Here is a 16,380-nt window from a genome sequence, read left to right as displayed (position 1 = left end):
TAAAGATTTTTGTACATTAACTGTGTTTTTGCTATGATTTTTGGTTTAGTGATGGATGTATTTAAAGAAAGTATCTGAATGCCTTAGCGTTGTTGCAAATTGTAAGAAGGTTTATGACATTAGCAGTAAGAAATATGAAGTGTACTTGGGTTTTGCAGTAGTTTGGCACCTTCATCTAATCATGATTTATCATGGAATAAATTCAAGTTGATACCAGTGCACTGACAATCAGTGCATTGTTTTTATCCATTTCTATAACATTTGTAAGAGGTCATTCTTTTCTAGATATTCCCCATAATTGCACTTGTAACTTTTGCTTAATCTATATTTGATCTAATAAGTTCCATTGTTTAAACCATTAATTAAAATACTCATACCTTAATAAGGTATAGAAGTTCTTCTAAAATTAAGTGTATTTTTCTTTTGTATTTCTAGTGTTATGTGCGAAGAATTTGGTGAAGAAAGACTTCTTCAGTAAGTATTCTAGCTAGATAACATCAGACAAGCTGCCCTAGTAATATTAGTAAAAACTTTCTTTATTAAAAAAGCTAGTAGGATAATGTACTTTAAAAATGTTTTGCATACCATTCTAATAAGTAGAATTAAGTTAAAATAATTGTCAGAAATCTGTTCAATTTATGGTGCAGTGTTACTGTAATTGTAGGGTACATTCTAAGGTATGAGTGAAGGCATCATAAATTTACAAAAATGTATTTAGACAGATTGATATTTTGAAATTGTGTTCTGATATGATATTAGAAGCACCGAACAGCACAATTAAAATTCCGATAATTCGGCAATCATTAGACATTAGTTTTGCTAGACTAGCAAAGTTCCTGAACTATTGGACGTTACTATGATTAAAACACAGATTCTATTTAATTGTAGTAAGTTTCACAGCAGTTAAAGGAATTTTGCAGAGAACCCAATTGAATCTAAATGAGTTGGAAATAAAAATTTCCTTTGGACTGGGCTCTGGATGCAAACCTGATCCCGTTCTTGACTCCTGGTGTTCTGGACCCCAGCGCCAGTTACAGCCAGACTTCCTGATTGCTCTTAGTAAAGGACCAGGATTTCTGAACAATTAGATGCAGCTTATCCAAGGTTTACTGTATTCACTGAAATATTCAGTACTTGTATCGTGAAATTTATGTAGAGTTGCATGTTTCAATTTTTGTTTTTCTTTCCTGCTCTTCTCTTGTTTGCACTATCTGGCCCCTACCACCACCTTCACCACTATTTCTTTAACATAAGCAGTTTCTGATTATTCAGCCAGTGGTGTGACTCCAAAGATGCTGGCAGTTACTGCTGCACAATCTAGCCAATATTTACATATGAACTTCAATAATGAAAGCTAACTGGGTTTTGGTTTGAGGGCTATGTATCCAAGAACCCATGCCTTCCTTGCTCACAGTTCATACACATATTTATAGTAGGAGTCTACTTAAACTTTTGCTCTGTGTGTTCATCTCTAGTCCATGGATAGTGTAGGCAGATCTACCATTAATTTGTCAGGTAATATCCTGATTTAGATTCAGATTCATTTATTTATCTCATGTACTTTGAAATATATAGTGTAATGCGCCACTTGTGTTAACAACCCAAGTACAGATGTGCTGGGGCTAGCCTGCAAGTGTCGCCACACATTCCGATGCCACGATGTTCAGAAGCACAACACAAGCAGCAACAACAACAGTGACAAAACAAAAACAACAGCAAAGCAAGCCCCTTTTAGCTCAAACCAAAGATTGAATTAGGGTCTTAGTCCTCCTGGCCAATATGCATCTCAACAAAGCAATTAGTGGCCCTGGAATTGGTTTCTTTAATGGATTGAATCTTTGTTGTTTCACCAGTTACTCATTTGTCAGATCAGTTTGACCCATTTTACACTATTTTTAGTGACCACTCTTATCACTCTTGGCACCTATGATGAAAATGGACATAGGTTCAAAATTTCAGCACTGAGTTTATGGACCTTTAATGTAGTTTAAGAGTAATGTATTTTGGAAAAAATAATTGCAAGAAAGGTTTGAATGACTTGATGTGCTAATATTTGGTTGAAAAAGATTGTCATGGTCTTTTTCATCATGCATTGTAATGATTTATGATTTTGAATGAGAAATAATGTGAAAAGTTTAATTATTATTGGTAGAAATTATTAGCGTAGTAAAGCAGTACCGGAACAAGTCCTTTAACCTTTCATATCCATACTGACCATAAAGTAACCATTTATTCTGAGCCCATTTACTAACACTCAATATATAGCTTTTTATATGGCCTTCTGCCACTTTCTCAAGGGGAAATTGGGGGTTTAATGTGGACTTGCCAGGAGCGTCCAGGTCCCGAAACTGAGATTGTATTTAGCAAAGTATCAAAACCACTTCAGTTCGGGTATTGCCAGTGGTTATCGGAGCACTAATTCTCAGCAAATTTTAGTTTATTATTTCTTCCTCTCCCTTTATCTTCCTACATCAAACTTAAAGGTGCCTAACCTTTAATATACTTTTCTTCCAAATGGACGTACAAATGTTATGATGCAGAATATTTGTGCGGCATCACTGTCTGGTATGGGGAGGACTACTGCACAGGACCAAAAGAAGCTGCAGAGGGTTGTAAATTTAGTCGGCTCCATCTTGGGTACTAGCTTACAAAAGTACCCAGGACATCTTCAAGGAGCAGTGTCTCAGAAAGGCACCGTTCATTATTAAGGACCTCCAGCACCCAGAACATGCCCTTTTCTCACTGTTGCCATCGGGCAGGAGGTACAGAAGCCTGAAGGCACACACTCAGTGATTCAGGAACAGCTTCTTCCCCTCTGCTACCTGATTCCTAAAAGGACATTGAACCCGTAAACAATACCTCACTTTTTAAATATAATTTCTGTTTTTTTGCACAATTTTTAATCTGTTCAATATACGTATACTGTAATTGGCTTACTTATTTTCTTCTATATTACGTATTACATTGAACTGCTGCTGCTAAGTTAACAAATTTCATTTTATCTTAGGAAACAGTTCAATATATCAGGGACAAATTTATTTTCTGCCTGATTGAAGGCCTGTTTGATTTGTCCAATTCTTTTGAATTATTTTGTTCTTCACCAAGACTAACACTTGTTCTTTGCAGATTCCCTTTGTTATTTTGTCAGGTAGAGGACTGTGCTCTATAATTGTCTCAATATTTTGTTGACTTTGCTATTTAGTTGTTTCATATTGGCTGCGTGCAGAAGTATTTATATCAAACTTATGTCCATCGACTCCATAGATTGATTCAGCAATATCTAATGGTGAAAAGCAAAATACTCCTTGTACCAGAAATCAAAGAAATAAGTGCAAGAGGCATACATCTTTCAATTATAATCTTTAGAGTGAAGAGGTTAAGAACTTGTGTCGAGGCTCAAATGCTGGAAGAAAGATATGCATCAAAATTACAAGTGAATACACTCATTTGGTGCTGTGCCCTGTCATGTGATTAACTTGCTGCCTTTTGTATTGAGAAAAGGTTTTTCATTGAAAGGTGTGTGATTCTATGCAGCATTGTTATTCCTAAGAATAAATACAATTCTATACTTTGTAGTAATCATTTTCTATCAGGAAATGAAGATAGCATTGTAACAGGAAAAAACCAATGATAACATCTTGTTTCCATTTAGGACTACCTGATCCCTTTGCGAAAATAGTAGTGGACGGGTCAGGCCAGTGTCATTCTACAGACACAGTAAAGAACACCCTAGACCCAAAGTGGAATCAGCATTATGATCTGTGAGTATCTGGTTAAATTCAAAAATTATTCCTACAAACAAAAAAATGTTTGTTTGAAGACATGTGATTTAAGTTTTAAATATTGTACACTGTGTAGGATGGCTTTCTATGGAAAGAGAAAAATTTAATATTTCTTTGTGGTTTGACTAGTGAGTTCTTCTACCTGCTGACAAGCATCCAAGAAGCAGACAATTTAAAATATCTACCCAACAGTTCTTGAGTGACATAGTTAGTGTGTGTGTGTGTCTGTGTGTGTAGTGCAAATCAACGGCAGATAATTATTTTCAAGATTCAAGAATGTTTATTGACATTCTTCAGTACATGTGTAAAGGAGAGTGATGTTACTCGCGATTGATTTATCATAAAAATAAATCACAATAAGTATAAACACAATAAATAGAAATACATGATTAACTTAGTTTCTTCACAACTGTAGAATTTTGATTTTATGGAAATAAGCGCATGAAACTATAAATGTGATTGTTGAGTTTATTCACAAAGCAAACAATACAGCTTTGAAACTTAAAAACTATAGATGTACCATGGAGAGCATTCTGACAGGCTGCATCACTGTCTGATATGGAGGGGCTACTGCACAGGACCGAAAGAAGCTGCAGAAGGTTGTAAATATAGTAGCTCCATCTTGGGGACTAGCCTACAAAGTACGCAGGACATCTTTAGGGAGCAGTGCCTCAGAAAGGCAGTATCCGTTATTAAGGACCTCCAGCACCCAGGACTTCCCCTTTTCTCACTGTTACCAGCAGGTAGGAGTACCATCCTGTACCATGCAGAAGCCTGAATGCTCACACTCAGCAATTCAGGAACAGCTTCTTCCCCTCTGCCATCTGATTCCTAAATGGACATTGAATCTTTGGACACTACCTCATTTTTTTTAAACATACAGTACTGTATTTCTGTTTTTGCAGGTTTTTAAAAATCTATTCAATATACGTAATTGATTTACTTATTTATTATTATTATTTTTATTTTATTTTTTTTCTCTCTGCTAGATTATGTATTGCATTGAACTGCTGCTGCTACGTTAACAAATTTCACTTCACGTGCGGTGATAATAAACCTGATTCTGAATAACAAAGATAGAATTGAGGGATCAGCAGTGGGGAGTGAATCAATCCCAGTGATCCATGGGTACCATGTTGATTAAATTTTAGATTTCAACCTGCAATTTCTAGCGTATGTTTTGCTGTCCCCTGCCAAATGACAGCTGAAGCTCCAAAACAGAAAAACCACTGGTAAGCAATAGTGTAAAAACATCAAGACAAGGTTTAGTTTTTGTATAAAAAAAGCTTACTTTGCCATTAAGATCCAGATTCCAAATGCTGTGCAGCAGTTCCTGGTACTGAATCTCAGTGAAATGTTAGCTGCCCTTAAAGATGGTAATCAAATTAAATCCATAATGATCCCACCCCCAACCTCACAGCATAACTGGATCCATCACAAAGTTAATTCTTACAAGAGCAGGCCAGAGCCTGGGTTTCCGCTGGTGAAGTTTTGCCTCCCTACTTTCTTAAGCCCTTCCACAATTTACAACACTCAATCATATTGGCAGCATTTGGAGTGTATTGCATCCATCTGCTAAACATTACTTTTCCATCACTATTCATGCGTGATGACTGCTGTGCCACTATGGGAAAAGTGAATTGCAAGTATTCTCTATGATCACTTGGGTCAGTGCTTCCTAGGTCTAAGAAGCTTTGCAGCTATTCCAGAAGGCAGCACACTTACATTATACATAGTCAATCTTCAGTTCTAACTTTTACAATTAATTTCTTTATCTCTGAAGCTGGGGCATATACATATCTCTGTTAATCTGACACTTCAAAATTTTGGTGCCAGAGTAACAGGTTCTCTGGGCTATTAGATGTTAGGTATTTAAAATCTTCAAGCACTTTTAATTTGCCTTTGAAGATGTTACACAGTAGTATGATAAATGTTCCAGTGAACCCTGCATAGGGAACACAGGCAACAAGGCCTTGACAGGTTGCAAGAGAAATATACCCAGATGGTTTGAAAAGAAGTGTGGGAACTGGGAGCCATATAATTGGGAGTGGAGCATGGGAACTGGGAAGGAAACATCACCTGGTGAACCAGATGCAGAACTATCAGGGTTTCTGAACAGTTGGATACCAGAATTTTGATGTATACTATTTCCATTGCAGAAATATTTTCCTTCCTTCACAAAGAATTTGTCCTTGCCATGACCAAATTACAAATCGACTTTTTTCACCAAGTACTGAATCCACCAGAGAAGCTATCATTGAGCAATATCGCTTTTAAGTGCAATGTAAAATAATCAAACATACTATTTTAGAAAAAATATCATTCCTGATCTAACAGTAATAATAGAATAGGAATGATGCTGTGGATTTATGTAAACAATGTGCTGCATTTTGTGTGTCAGTCCCTGGAAAACTCTGTAGACTACCATAATCAGACTGTGACTGGCCTATGATACATGCAGTGTAACAGGAAATAGCTTACATGCTTTGGATGACAGATGGTGTCTCACTGGTAAAGTGCCAGCTTGTTCATTTGATTGCTTTTTCAAGATTAAAACAGATCAAGACTGATATGCCTGCAGAATGTTACTGGTAAAAGCAGATAGTTGTACATATTTTGCTGTGGTTTTCTCCAAAATTAAATGCAGACACGAATGCATAATTGTACATGGCTACAGTTATATAAAGACAGTAAGCAAGAAGTCCAGCATTGCAAAAGGTTATTAGTGTACAGTAACACAATTGGTCTTTTCATTTGTATTCTCCATTAGGGATGAAGGAATAAATTTAAGCAATAAATGTCCTATTTCTGAAAATGAGACATACAGCTTTATAGTTTCCTGTAAATTGTGGCTCGTGATCAATATCACTTGGTTGCAAGCTTGCTTGTTAGGTGGTGTCTGTTTCATTTGCAGGTTGGGTATTTTATTTAATTGGATGTAATTTGTCATTTCCTACAGTAGGTCATACACTCACCTATAGAATCAAATAGAGCAAACAATCAATTTTCACTTGCCAAGTAATTGAACTGGTTGATACACTGCCTGAGATTTTTCTATTATGATATTTTTTTCGGGTATAAGATACAAAGTAACCAAAAGAAATTTTGTAAATATTGAGAATGATATGGAACTTAAATGCTGCTGGTTGTTGGTATTAGGTTACTACCTCTGTTTGTTTGTTTACTGTGCTGATTAAAGAAACTATTGGAATTCTTTGAGATTACAAGTAGGATAGATAAAGGAGACAAAGTGGATGTTGTATATTTGGATTTTCAGAAGGCCTTTAACAACGTGCCACACGTAAGGCTGCTTACCAAGTTAAGAGCCCATGGTATTACAGGATAGTTACTGGCATGGTTAGAGCATTGACTGATTGGTTGGAACCAGAGAGTGGTAAGAAAAGTATCCTTTTCTGGGTGGCTGCCAGTGACTAGTGGTGTTCACAGGGGTCGGTGTTGGGACTGCTTTTTATACTCTATATCAATGATTTATATGATAGAATAGGTGGCTTTGTTGCCAAGTTTGCAGATGATATGAAGATTGGTGGAGGGGCAGGTACTGTTGATGAAACAGGTTGGCTGCAGAAGGACTTGGAAAGATTATGAGAAAGGGCAAGAAAGTGGTAAATGAAATAGAATGCTGGAAAATGCATAGTCATGTACTTTGGTAGAAGAAGTAAATGTGCAGACTATGATCTAAATGGGGAGAAAATCCAAAAGTCTGAGATGCCAAGGGACTTGGGAGTCCTTGTGCTGAACACCCTAAAGGATAACTTGCAGGTTGAGTCAGTAGTGAGGAAGGCAAATGTAATGTTAGCATTCAATTCAGGAAGTCTAGAATATAAGAGGAGAGATGTAATGCTGAAGCTTTATAAGGCACTGGTGAAGCCTCACCTTGAGTATTGTGAACAGTTTTTAGCTCCTTATCTAAGAAAAGATGTGCTGGGATTGGAGAGGGTTCAGAGGAGGTTCACAAGGATGATCCCAAGAATGAAAAGGTTATCATACAAGGATTGTTTGATTGCTCTGGGTCTGTACTCTCTGTAATTTAGAAGGGTGAGGAGTGGGGGTGGGGGGGGGTCTCATTGAAACCTTTCAAATGTTGGAAGGCCTAGACAGAGTAGATGTGAAAAGGATGTTTCCTATGGTGGGGGAGTCTAGGACAAAAGGGTACAGCCTCAGGATAGGGGGGTGTCCATTTGAAACAGATGAGAAGCAATATCTTTAGCTAGAGGGTGGTGAATGTGTTACCACAGGCAGCTGTGAAGGCTAGGTTGTATTTGTGGCAGAGATTGATAGGTTCTTGATTGGCCGCAGCATCAAAAATTACAGGGAGAAGGCCGGGGAGTGGGGCTGAGGAGGGGAAAATGGGATCAGCCATGATTGAATGGCAGAGTAGATTTAATGGGCCAAATGGCCTAATTCTGTTCCTATGTCTTATGCAAATACAAATTCTGCCCATCCCCAATCAAGATATTGATGATTATTTGCGTGGGATCAGTAAATTAACTTCCTGTAAAATTTAACATCACTATTTTATTCTTCACAATTATACAAATATGAAGCAACATCACAACGTTATTTAGGATGGTTATACTGATTTCATGGCATTATTTGATATTCTGAGATTATTTGTTTTGCTGATTAGAATATTTGTACCAAAATATTTTGCCAGATTACACCACATATCTTTTCCTAGCTCATGAAGTGATCAGTGCATGATTGTATGTTATGAACCAAGTAAGGGATAATTTATGGCAAAAGTGATGTTTCAGTGACCTGCTTGACTTAGTAATGAAATGGGGAATTTATCCAACCTAAAACATAATGATTGAAAAACTCCTGGAAAAAAAATTATTGTGGTATCGTATCAAAATTGTAGGGTGAAATATGAAAGGGAATCAAATAATCTGGGAACATTAAATTCTGGGTCAGCGAAGAGGTGCTTAATACCTTAATGGATACTCACATTTTAAATGAGTGAAGTGAAGCTCCTGATGAAAATAAATCATTGTATTTATAGATGGAAATGAGAGTTGTATTTATAACATGTTCCTTGGTGACCTCTTGCACAAGGAGCTTATTTGAACTCAGTGAGTCTTATGGGAGTCAAGGTACTAGATTTTTTTTACTCACACTTAGACCCACAAATACCTCTTAAATGAATAGCCACCTGCTTTTCATCTGTATTAAGGAATATATGTGGGTAGACAGTGGCAAAACTTTAAATGATTAGGTATCTTTAATACTCATGTTCGACCATCAGAATAGAAATTTGTTGAAACGTTGGTTTGACATCATAGAAAAAGGATGCCAATTCCAACAATGTAGTCTTGAGAAACTTGATGCCAAAGAGCATTCACCATTTGAAATTAAAAGAAAGTTCCAATAGGATCAAGTAAAAACAGTGGAGAAGAAACACAGAAGTCCTACAGCACAATACAGGCCCTTTGGCCCACGATGCTGTGCCGAACATGATCTTACCTTAGAAATTACCTGGGATTACCCATAGCCCTCTATTTTTCTAAGCTCCATTTACCTATCCAGGAGTCTCTTGAAAGACCCTATCGTATCCGCCTCCACCACCGTCGCCAGCAACGCATTCCACGCACTCACCAGTCTCTGCGTTTTAAAAACAAAACAACTATTACTACTTACCCCTGACATCTCCTCTGTACCTACTTCCAAGCACCTTAAAACTGTGCCCTCTCGTGCTAGTCATTTCAGCCCTGGGAAAAAGCCTGTGACTATCCACACAATCAATGCCTCTCATCATCTTGTGCACCTCTGTCAGGTCACCTCTCATCCTCCGTCGCTCCAAGGAGAAAAGGCTGAGTTTACTCAACCATGCTGGGTAGATTTTGATATCTGCCCAGCTCAAAGGGAATATATAGAAACAGTTGTTTCTTAGTTGGTATTACATTCAAATGGTAACCTTTTATAAAATATTGTCTTTTCAGAACAGCTATTTTTCTCAATACTTTTAGCTGAGTCTTAAACTAAGGATGAATATTTTCCAGTGCATGCGGAACTCTCAGTAGTGTTGAAGAAAATGTTGCCCTGGTGACTTGAGTTTTAAATGGTTAGGCATGTTTCTGAAATTAATGCATTGAATTATCCAAATAGAAATGTTGTAAGAATGGAAAGGAATTGGAGTTCCAACTCTTAATTCCCCAACCATCCACGGCTATTTCTACTAACTCCTGAATGTCACGGAAGAAGACTGGCCTTGTAGAATCATTATTTCTGTTCCATGGAACTCTCTTATCCTTATATTGACTATGCATTCTCCTGTTGTTTGTTTTCCTAACAATACTCTCCCACCATTCAAAAGGTTTATGTTACCTCTTATCACAGATCTGACGTGTTCTGTCACTTTAACACTTTTCAGTTTTCAGGTGCCAGGTTGTTGATCATTGACAGATGCATCCAATTGTTTTTTTCAAGCCACACACATCAAAGTTGCTGGTGAACACAGCAGGCCAGGCAGCATCTCTAGGAAGAGGTACGGTCGACGTTTCAGGCCGAGACCCTTCGTCAGGACTAACTGAAGGAAGAGTTAGTAAGAGATTTGAGAGGGGGAGGGGGAGATCCAAAATGTTAGGAGAAGACAGGAGGGGGGAGGGATGGAGCCAAGAGCTGGACAGGTGATTGGCAAAGGGGATATGAGAGGATCATGGGATAGGAGGTCCAGGGAGAAAGACAGTGGGGGGGGGAACCCAGAGGATGGGCAAGGAGTATAGTCAGAGGGACAGAGGGAGAAGAAGGAGAGTGAGAGAAAGAATGTGTGTATAAAAATAAATAATGGATGGGGTACGAGGGGGAGGTGGGCCATTAGCAGAAGTTAGAGAAGTCGATGTTCATGCCATCAGGTTGGAGGCTATCCAGATGGAATATAAGGTGTTGTTCCTCCAACCTAAGTGTGGCTTCATCTTTACAGTAGAGGAGGCCGTGGATAGACATGTCAGAATGGGAATGGGATGTGGAATTAAAATGTGTGGCCACTGGGAGATCCTGCTTTCTCTGGCGGACAGAGCGTAGGTGTTCAGCAAAGCGGTCTCCCAGTCTGCGTCGGGTCTCGCCAATATATAGAAGGCCACATCGGGAGCACCGGATGCAGTATATCACCCCAGCCGACTCACAGGTGAAGTGTCGCCTCACCTGGAAGGACTGTCTGGGGCCCTGAATGGTGGTAAGGGAGGAAGTGTAAGGGCATGTATAGCACTTGTTCTGCTTACTAGGATCTCTTACCAACTCTTCCTTCAGTTAGTCCTGACGAAGGGTCTCGACCTGAAGCGTCAACTGTACCTCTTCCTAGAGATGCTGCCCGGCCTGCTGCGTTCACCAGCAACTTTGATGTGTGTTGCTTGAATTTCCAGCATCTGCAGAATTCCTGTTGTTTGCGTTTTTTTTTTCAAGCCATTCCCTGCAAGGCAGTTCCATCAGGCCCTCTCCATCTTACCCCTTCTTCTTTCACCCAGCTGAACATATTCTCGTATTGAACAGTTTGCCAATTAACTAGACACATTTCCTCCTTATGCATATGGGAACCCATATGGCTCTTGGCTATACCCATCTTTCTCTAGGATATGTGAACATATCTAGTTTTGGTCTTCCCTTGATCCCTTTCTTCAGCTCCTTTTCTAGTACAATAATGACTGAAACAGCACTGATGAAGGTCTTTTGACACTTCTTAAGATTGCATTTTCATTGATGTGAATGTGTAGTTCACAAGACTGTCCTACTGCATTCACACCTGTTCATGTATAATGTGAATTTTTGTCGGTTGGGGGATTGTGGTCAAAACCAGGAGCTGAACATGATTTCCTCCTCACTAATGCAGGATTCAGTGTAGGATTCTTGTTGCGAAGTGTTTGATAGTTAACTTCGCATGGAATGTGTATTGAACTTTGGCCTTTCATGAATTTTAAAGTTGCTTACTAGACCAGCAAGAGACATCAGAGATTTTAGTAAATTGCAGATAATTGACAGTCTGACACCTTATGTGAGAAGGGTTAAATCTCAGTTCACGAGGAATTCTGCAGATGCTGGAAATTCAAGCAACACACATCAAAGTTGCTGGTGAACGCAGCAGGCCAGGCAGCATCTCTAGGAAGAGGTACAGTCGACGTTTCAGACTGAGACCCTTCGTCAGGACTGGATTTGAGGGCAAATGAGAGGTGAAAGCATATTAGTGATTAGAGGTGGTGATGATGGGCAAAATGAAATATGGAAGAATTTAACACAGAAAAGGACATAAATATTTTGTAGTTTCAGCATAAAGACTTTTTGACTTGTTTGAAAATTAATTATTTCAGTAAGCATTTGTAGTTAAACTCAACTAAATCGTAATCAGCAAGATTGAACACACACAAAATGCAGATTATACTGGGCAGCTTGTCGATGTTTAGTTTATTCTGCAGTGATTTCTATGACCCATATCTTACCTTATATACCAGGAATTTATTTGAGACGTTTCTGTCTGGTACTAAAAGTAACCAGGGAATTCAGAGCTTGCCAGGTGTCCAACCCTGATTTTCCTTGTTCTCATGATTTATTCTAACAGGTTCTTTTCTTAAGACTATTTGCTCCTAACAAAGAGTAGCCTTCCCATACATTCATAGTTAACATTCTGGAATAGTTCCAAAAAGAAAGCATCACACACCCTAGTGGTGAGCCTTTTCCTCCATGAGGCATCTATTGTATATTTCCCTTGAGGTCTGACATTATCCTCTGGTAACCTTTAGGAAGAGGCTCCACAAAGGCGACACAGAACTTGGCTTTTGAATCTCCAAATTTCACCAATTTAAAAATGGAATTGGGTAATTCTGAGAATCATGCATGTTTAAAGGAAGATGGTTAGCAGAAAAGATTTTATTTTAAATCATTTAATGTTGATAACATGAAAACTTGAAACTATCTATGACTTTTTTTCTTCTTAAGATTAAGATTGACTTTTGGTTTCATTTCAGAACCAGCTAATAGAAACGCCATTGTGTTTTAACATGTATTTTTTGCAACAAAATTACAGGGGATGCCAGAGTTTATCTTTAGAATGTGCCTTAGTCTGACCGTGGCAAAAATATAAAATAAATGTTTGTCTTGATGTAAACGAGTTGAAGGTATCTAAACAGAGACTCCTTAGATCTGATGCCTGAAATAGCTGAAAATATTTGATTCTTAGTAAAACGTTCTTGGCTGACTGGGTACACTGCTTACTCCTGCTTACCTAAGCTACGTAATTTCCTTCCAGTTTACTCATTCTCATGTGCACAGCCCTCAGAATCTTTCACCACATTTTGTATTTTCTGCCCAGAATCAACGAATCATTTTCAACTACCATCTTGTGGAATATTGAATTGACATAGTTAATCTGTGGGCGACTTTCTTCAAGCACTTCATCTAATCTCCTGCTTTCCTTGAAAATTTTCTTTGTTTAATCCCTTTACTCTTCCTACTATGCCATTTCCCTTTCTTTACCCTCGAAGACAAATAACATGGTAGTGTCCATGGGGTTTTCTTTTCACCAATTGTTTTGCTCTCCACATTGGAAATAAACTTTTTGCCCAAGTCACTTACTGCTGACTTTCAAACTCCTAATTCTGCACTGCTAAACACTATGTTGCTAATGTTGCTCATGTTCTGCGTCATGGTTTCCTCACCTTTGCTGGAGAACATAACTAGTCATATCCTAGCACATGGAGAAAATGGCTATATTCTGTTGGGTCTCAGTTCTCCAAAACCAATTACAACTATATCAAAAGATATCCCCTATTCACTACTTCTGTTTCTAACCCCCCCGCCCCCCCATCTTTTCTTGGATCCCACTTAATAGCTGTGGAAATAAGAGTAAATTCCATGTTTTGATAGTGACCTTTAATTTGAAATAACTTGGTCATTAAAAACTTGTTCTATATTCTCTGACTTCTATCCAGCTGTTCAAGAATTTACTCCCGAATAAGCTAAAAACAAATTTCTCACTAATTCAATATCTTATGTATCTTTCTCTCTCTTGCCCTCACTTTCACGAATCAAAGGCCTGAATAAAATTGGCAACTTTTTAGTCCCAGGAATTTCTTCATCAAGTGTTTTGACTATAACAATTACTGTTTCCTTGGTATTATTGTCAATACCCTCAGGAAACCATTTAATTCCTGGAGCCTTGGATGAGTCTAGTCTCCCTATTATCTCCACAGCTATTTTTTTTGACTTATCATCTTGTTATTTATCACTCCTGCATTGGATTTTCCCACTTCCTAATGGCTTAGTTACTTGATGCTACTAATTTCAGTTGGGTAACTTCTATAGTTAGCCAGCCTGTGGCACAGTGGCATCCGCTTCAGACTTTTAGGCGAGTGATCCCAAGTTCAAAACCGGGCAACTCCTTACATGCTTTCTAGCCATGCTGGGTTGAGCATTGAGATAGCAACTCGGCCTCGTAAAAAAAAACAGACAAAAATGCTAAAGAAACGGCAAGGTTGCTGCCTGATATGCCACAAGGTGCAGAATGGAACAGCAACTTCTGTAGTCATATACCTACCTCCTCCTCTGAATTGAAAACTCCATTCCTCCAGCTGAACCCTTTTGTCCTGTCACCCCTTTGGCAGCTATTTTTTCAGCTGCTCACCTATTCTCCCTCTTTCATTACTCTTTCTTTTCCTAAACCACTCCTTTTGAATTATCTTCTGAAATCCCAGATTTTGGTAACTTAATCTCACTCCCTCTGACTCGCTTTTTATTTCATAATTAATTTTGTGTGAACATCATTAAAAGCACAGTATAGTTATGTTAATGTTCTAATTATTCTTAAGGTTTTTTTGCTATTTCAGCCCAAATATTCCACACTGATGAATGGAATTCTGTTTTGTCTGCTGGCTGAATGGAAAATAAGTTGGCAATTTTGATGCCTTCTGTCTTGGCGTCAACTGTATTACCTATGTGTTCCTTGTGCAACTAAATTGGCATAGAGAAAATCCACTTTGATAAGAAGTTCTCTTCTGTTGGTTAGGTTTAGGTGTATCAGTACAAAGAATGAAAGGACAAAGCATGTTTATTCCAATTAGGCTATATTTAAACAGAAAGTGATCAGAGCCATAAAACAAGATTTTTTTTCATCGGTTTATTTGCTAGGGTACAGATCTGACAAATGCAATGGTACTTGATTGAAAACAAGACACATTCTCAGGTGTTTGTAATAAAGTTTTACACTTGGATGTGCTGCAGCCCATCTCTAATTCCTACCAATGTAACAACTTTTTAAGGCGCAACTTTTTTTTACTCTCGACAGTGGACATCAATTTCTCAGACATTCTGGTTAAAGTGATTTACACCAACAGATTATTACACTTTCATGTAGAGCCAAACTTGTTAAAAATAGAAGGCACTGAAAGAGCAACAGTTTTTTTTAAGAAATAAGCTCTGCTTTGCTTTATAGTCAGCACTTTTCCAACAAGTTTTCAAGACTACCAAAGCATACAAATTTTACAATGTCAATGTCAGGCCTGCTCTGCACTAGACAGGGTTGTCTGGCCACTTAGAATTTGGTGGTGGTGGGAGGGTGGGGAGGAGGTTTCTTACTGTTCTTTGTCACTTTCTACTCATCCTATCATCTGACCCTGCACCAGACATCATATCCCTGAAATGGGACATTGAGCTATAGTGAGGCAAAAAGAATTATGCACCGAAGTATCATTGTTACTAAGGTTGCACTTTCTATAGACACTTATTGATGGTCCTGATGAAGGGTCTCAACTTGAAATGTCAACTGTTTATTCCTCTCTATAGATGCTGCCTGACCTGCTGAGTTCCTCCTGCATTTTGTGTGTGTTATACTGGATTTCCAGTGTCTGCAGAATCTCTTGTGTTTATTTATTGACATGGTTGAAGTGTCTTGAAAAAAATTAAATATTGGTAGTTACAGGTCTTTTTCCATTCAGAAATTATTTACCTCATGAATTTTGCAAATTGCTCCAGTTATTACTAATTGAAATAGGGGTATTATTTTCCTGCAATTTTTTTTGCAAGTTAGCTATGCATTTAAAAGCTTATCCTGTAGTCAGTGTTGGTATCATTAGACTTGACAATCACCCTCAGCATTGATGATGACTTGCTTCCACTCTGGTTTCATGATTTCTGGTGGTGATCAATAAAGCCAGGGCAGAAACCAGACTTCTACGGCTGGGGTAAGAGGTGCCTGACAGGACAGATGCATGAGTAGTTTGTTGCTCTTCTCTCATCATTTGCACAGAATTTCTTACTGCTCCAGAGCCAAGGATTCTAATGTCTCTAAATGATCTGGATTGGCCTTGTGACAGTGATTGCCAAATCAGAATTTTTCCAAGGTAGATTTGATCATATCCTTGAAATTTCTCCTCTGTCCACCTGGTAATCTCTTCGTATGACAGAGCTTGGAAGAAAATGTCTATTTCGAGAATCTAGTGCTGGATTACTAAGTGATGTGCCCTGCCCAGAGGAGTTGAGTGAATAACCAGCCCTTGGCGCTGGGAGAGGAGACTGATGCTAGTTTGATCCTTCTAGCGAATTTGGAGAATTTTGTAGTGATGACATTAGTGGCATCCTTCCAGTACTCTGAGATCCC

At 38.4% G+C, this 16,380-nt stretch overlaps 1 protein-coding gene across 1 annotated transcript in view; it reads left to right on the top strand.

Moving 5' to 3' along the window:
* Positions 1 to 16,380, top strand: part of smurf2 (SMAD specific E3 ubiquitin protein ligase 2) — a 225,278-nt gene that overhangs the window by 123,891 nt on the left and 85,007 nt on the right. Inside the window, exons 2-3 of the mRNA XM_072242689.1 lie at positions 436 to 474; positions 3,653 to 3,761. Of these exons, the coding sequence (XP_072098790.1) occupies positions 436 to 474; positions 3,653 to 3,761 (148 nt within the window). The remainder of the gene's footprint in view (positions 1 to 435; positions 475 to 3,652; positions 3,762 to 16,380) is intronic.

Source organism: Mobula birostris, chromosome 24 (assembly GCF_030028105.1).
Source record: "Mobula birostris isolate sMobBir1 chromosome 24, sMobBir1.hap1, whole genome shotgun sequence".
Classification (NCBI taxonomy): domain Eukaryota; kingdom Metazoa; phylum Chordata; class Chondrichthyes; order Myliobatiformes; family Myliobatidae; genus Mobula; species Mobula birostris.
The sequence above is the reverse complement of the archived record's forward strand: the minus strand, read 5'-3'. Positions and strand labels throughout refer to the sequence as shown.